The sequence below is a fragment of the Vigna unguiculata genome, chromosome 5 (assembly GCF_004118075.2).
Source record: "Vigna unguiculata cultivar IT97K-499-35 chromosome 5, ASM411807v1, whole genome shotgun sequence".
NCBI lineage: Eukaryota > Viridiplantae > Streptophyta > Magnoliopsida > Fabales > Fabaceae > Vigna > Vigna unguiculata.
Genome location: NC_040283.1, coordinates 13,969,061 through 13,974,669, shown reverse-complemented (window position 1 = coordinate 13,974,669; position 5,609 = coordinate 13,969,061). Strand labels below are relative to the sequence as shown.

At 33.4% G+C, this 5,609-nt stretch overlaps 1 protein-coding gene across 1 annotated transcript; it reads right to left on the bottom strand.

The window, feature by feature from the left end:
• Positions 1-325: 325 nt before the first annotated feature.
• Positions 326-4,710, bottom strand: LOC114184380 (sugar transport protein 10-like). Its single transcript, XM_028071692.1, has 4 exons — positions 4,255-4,710; positions 3,520-4,143; positions 2,523-2,965; positions 326-836 (listed from the first exon to the last, which is right to left on the bottom strand). Exons 1-4 carry the CDS (start codon positions 4,708-4,710, stop codon positions 326-328), a joined length of 2,034 nt encoding a protein of 677 aa, XP_027927493.1.
• Positions 4,711-5,609: the final 899 nt, after the last annotated feature.

Below are 5,609 nucleotides of genomic sequence, written 5' to 3'. Positions count from 1 at the left end.
CCGGTGCCAAAAGGTCCTTATATGCTTCGGTTGAATAGACCCGAAGCCAAAAAGGTGACTAGAAATTTCAAAAATGCCACTAGCGGTTACGTCTTTGGCCTCGGGTGGCACTGAACCGGGACCAAATAGGGCTATATGCCTCGGTTATTAATTGAACCGAGGCCATATAATTTAATTAGGGCATCTCCTTTACTTCTTCCTCGCGCGCCGCTGCTCCATCTCTCTCTACGACAACACTCTCCTCACTCTTCCCCTCTGCGCACACTCTCCTCACTGTTCCACCACCACCCCACACTCTCCTCACTATTCCACCACCACCCCACACTCACTGTTCCCCTCTGCGCACACTCTCCTCACTCTCCTCACGGAAGAACTGGTTTACGAAGAGGAGAACAACGCAACGTAGAGTCTCCGTCACCCTCGGAACCGCCGCCGCTACAGTCTTCACGGAGGACAACGCAACGCAAACCCTAATCCCTCTCACGGCTGCGCGGCCCTGCTCGCCTGGGACTACGTCAACGATTGACGCCGGCACGCATTCGCTGCCACCACGCCAGCCACCGACACTGGGTCCGCGAGCACCAAGGAAACCAGCCCTCCGGCCGCCGCGACAACGACCACTCCTGTCCGAGACTCCGACTCTCTGTTTCTCTATTTCTGATTTGTTCTTGGGTGTGAACGTTTGGGGAAGATGAAATGTGAGAGCTTTGTGCTGGGACGGGGTTCTGATTCGGTGTGATGTTGTATTGCAGGGAAGCGGAGGAGGAGGCGGAGGAGGAGGAAGAAGAGAAGGAGAATGAGGCGGATGACGGTGGTGACGCGGAGGTTCGTTAAACCTATCATCAAGAACGTGTAGAGGGACATGTCTCGTGAAAATTTTAATTAAAAAAAAATATTTTTACCTATGGCTCCGGTTCAGTTAGAACCGAGGCATAAAAGAGACTTTATGGTTTCGGGTAACAACCGAGGCCAAAAGAGGTACCTTTTGGCCTCACCCCAATATGCCTCGGTTCCAGACCCGAGGCAAAATGAAGAAAATGACCGGGGCAAAAAGCCCTTATTGCACTGGTGTAATTTTATAGGTTCGCAAAAAAATGTTTATTCTCATTTTATTAATTAAAGTTAGAAGAACAAAATCAGATCAAAATATGAAAATAAAATATAAAATATCATTTAACATAATTTATTCCCTCTTGAGTTAATGATATAATATTTTAATATAAAATAATTGGATTAAGTTTAGTATCTAAAAATGATAAATCTAAAATTATTAAAATTGAATATAATTAATTGTATTTTAACTAGATTAATATTTTAATATTTTGATTGTGTTTCTAGTTTATCTTTTTAATATAAATTAGTAGAATCTTTATATTTTTATATACCTTTTCAATTCTATTTGTGAGGAGTTTATATATACCTAAAAGATCCAAAACTCTCTTACTAGAGGGTTGAAAAGTCATGAGGAATGATATTCCGGTCATCAGGATTCAAGAGCATTAAAGTTACCTATTGGATCTTGTCATCACTTGTACAAAGATTCACACTCCAAATTTTGGTTAGAACGGAAATATTTTAGAAAAATATACTAATATTTCTAAAATTGACATTTAAGACTAAAACATTTTAAATTTTAGTATCTAAAATAAAATAGAAATATTAAATGTTTTAGATTTAAATGTCAATTTTAGACATATTAGTATATTTTTCTAAAATATTTAATAATTATTTTCTAATAATATTTTAAATAATTATATTCTATTTAATAATTGATATAAGAATTATATTAAATTTATAATTAAATCTAATAATTTATATCAAAAATAATTAATAAAAATGTAAATTTAATAAAAATATTAGTATAATATTAATATAAAAATTAAATTTGGTCGAAGGGAAACAATTGATCCATTTTAACAAAAAATAAGATTGAATTCGACAAAAATAACAAATATAGTGACTAAATTGAATAATAAGAAATGACACAACCATGAACTGACATGTGGCACGTGACACGATGCTGATTTAACACGTGGATTATTTTTTTAAATTAAAAAAATTACGATCTGACATGTGACATACATTGTTCATAGATGTTAACTATTTAAACATTATTAGCATAAACGACTAAATTGACGAAAATTATGACCTAATTGAACATCCAATGAAAAAGAGGACCATATTGAACAAACACAACGAGAATAAAGTCCAAAAGAATATTTAGGCATATATATATATATATATATATATATATATATATATATATATTTATATATATGCATGTATAAATAAGACATCATAGTGAATTAAATGTAATATTTCAAAAATCTAAAAGACAACCTACAATAATTCTTTTTACTTAATGAATTAAGGAATTTTACTTAAAATAAGATGCAACAATAAGATTGAAAACAACTCATTTATTTTTATTACATAATTTTGAAAAGATTACACCTTCTCTAAATTATGTTTCTTTTTTATCATAACCAATACCTAACTACAGTTGGATCTATAGAACAGACTTATTGTCCTTAGATTTAGAATCTATATCATTGGGAACAATTTTATTCCAAAACCAATGTGAAGTCCAAAGTATATTCATTTCTTCTATGGGAACGTTCTTGGTTTCGGGCAAAAGTAATGCAATGAAGATGGTCATGATAACCACAAATCCCGCGAAGAAGAAGAAGAGGCCAAACTTCAAGTGACAAAGCATGGTAAGAAAGACTTGAGCAATTGCAAACGTAAATAACATGTTGATCGCAACATTGATAGCTTGACCGGCTGGTCGAATTTCTAGAGAACATATTTCACTTGGCACCAACCATCCCAATGGTCCCCATGACCATGCAAATGCTGCAACATATGCACAGATAAAGAACAACAAGATATCTGCTTCAACTTTACTAAATCCTCCTTGACCATTTAGCCCAAACCTTAGACCGATCATGGTTCCGACGATCACCTTAAATCAAAAGTATTAACAATAAGAAACATGATATATAACAAATTATATTTAGCTTAGGTTTCAAGATTTATACAGTGTTACACAAAAATATTGTTTGTTATAAAATGTATCCACAGTTGTTCAAGTAATATTTATTAAATTAATCATGCATGTTCACATAAAAGAAATTGTTGGTTGGAGATCCCTCATCAATTAGATATATGTTCAATTTATAGTATTTATGTGGGTGCAAACCTCATGTTATAAGTTGATTTTGTTGGTTCTAGTTAAACTTAAAGTCTACTTAAAATGGTATCATATCATTAAAAGCCTATCTGATGAGGTTTTTTATTTGTTGAGTTTGTTGTGTCACACATTATTTTGTTGCTATCAGACTATCCTTAAATATCTAGTTTCATGCTTGAGATGTATATGAACCTCAACTTACAAGGTGATTTTGTAAGACTAAGTTCGGTTTAAATCCATTTCTTAAGAGAAATTAGTTAGGTTTAATTTTTTATTAAAGTTATGGGTTGAAAAAGTTTAAAATTATTGGGCTAATCAATGTTTACCTGACAAATAAACATTTGGACACCACCTTCAAGAAGTAACACCCTTCTTCCAAACTTGTCTACTGTGAAGATAGAAACTAGTGTGGCAACAACATTAACAACTCCAGTGATAACTGCAGACATGAGAGAAGCATCATTACCGAAGCCTAAAATTTGAAAGAGAACTGGGGCATAAAACATGATGACATTGATGCCAGTGAGTTGTTGAAAGGCTGGAATAAAAATGCAGAAAGTTAGTTGAGGCCTGTATTTTGGTCTTGTAATGTTCTTCCATGGATGTTCTACATTTTTTGCCATTTCACTAGCATCAATGAGATCTTGATATTCCTCATCAATTTTGTCAGTGCCACGAATCTTCTGCAACATTTTCTTAGCTTTTTCATATTTTCCTCTTTCAATCAAAGAATTAGGTGTTTCAACTACACAGAGAGATCCTATACATAACAAAATTGCTGGCACAGCTGCAATGCCTAGAGAAATCCTCCATCCATTTTCATGCTTGGATGTACCATAGTTGATTAGGTTTGCAACTAGGATACCAATTGTGATCATCATTTGGAAGCCAATATTGAGTGCTCCTCTAATTTTTGCTGGAGCCACTTCAGACAAATACACTGGTACAGACTATTGATGTAATAAACAAAGGTGGAAAAGTTAATCATCATTTTCCTTTGGAAAATAAAAAAGACAAACCAGATAAAATGATTACAATATATAACTCATGTTAATTCTTACCTGATTACAAAATCCCACTCCAATTCCTAAAAACATACGACCAATGATAAGCATCGCAATGTTCATGGCAAACCCATTCAGTAGTGAACCAACAAGAAAAAATAAGCCACCAATAAGCATAGAGGCTTTACGCCCTAACATTCTAGTTGTAGTAGAAGCAAAAAAAGAAGCTACTAGTGCTGCAAGGTATAAGGAAGAGGTGAATAATGTAAGAAGTTCGTTGTCAAATTTGTAATATTGATTCTTGCTTTCTGATTTATCTTTCATTTGTTTGTGCACACCAGGGAAGAACTTGATCAAAAATGGTTCCATGGAAGTCACTCCTCCCGTAATACCAAGATCATATCCAAAGAGAAGACCTCCCATTGCAGCCACAAAACATGTAATCAGTACAAATGTTGTGACATTCCCTTCATAGTGACGCACTCCATCTACATGTAAGCCACCACCTGCCATCTTCCAAATTGTAGTTGTCACAAATATTCTAACTCAATTTCACTCTCCTCAATATCAACTAATCCCCTTCAGAAATGTGTAATTATAACAAGAAAACAACAATAACCACTTTGAACAATGTACTTTCTCCCTTGGTTTCTCTTTTTTTTTTCTTGTCACTTGTTTTACACATAAATTTATGCTTTAATAAGTAGACAAGCAAAGCACTTTTGATGGTTGAAAAAATTTCACAGCAAAAATAGGTTTCAATGGTCATATATCCATTACTTTTTTTTTGTTGGAATAATGAATAAATTGATTAAATTTATTAGTATTTGCTAGAAAGTTGGAAATCAAGTTAGTATTTACCTCAAAAACATTACTAATTAAAATTAAGATTTGGACTTTTCTATTTGACTTGTTCTTATTATTGATTTTTTTCCTCCACTTTAATTTGTGTCTAACAAAGTATAATTATTTTTTCAGACTATAGTTTCTCTATTAATTATATATATATATATATAATAATAATAATAATAATAATAATAATACACAAATGTACTTGTAAGGTATAGAGCTGTCAAAATGGGTTGGAATCCGCGAGCTAACCCGGCTCACCACGAGTTTGGGCTGGGTTGGGTTGAAATTTTTTTATAAATTTCAATACAGGTTGATTTTTGACCCGACTTACTTAAAACCCAGCTCACTCGGGTTGAACTGTGGCGAGTCGGGTTGACTCACCAACCCGCAAATAAAGGTCACACAAGTGTTTTTTTGTTAAGTTGGGCTTTGTACTTAGGTCATGTTAGGTTGTTTTTTTTAGCCAACACATAGATAATTTGTATTTTGATTGTATTAAAGTTTATTTAGATTTTAATTAGAATTATAATTTATTTTTGATTGAAAAAAAATAAAAAATA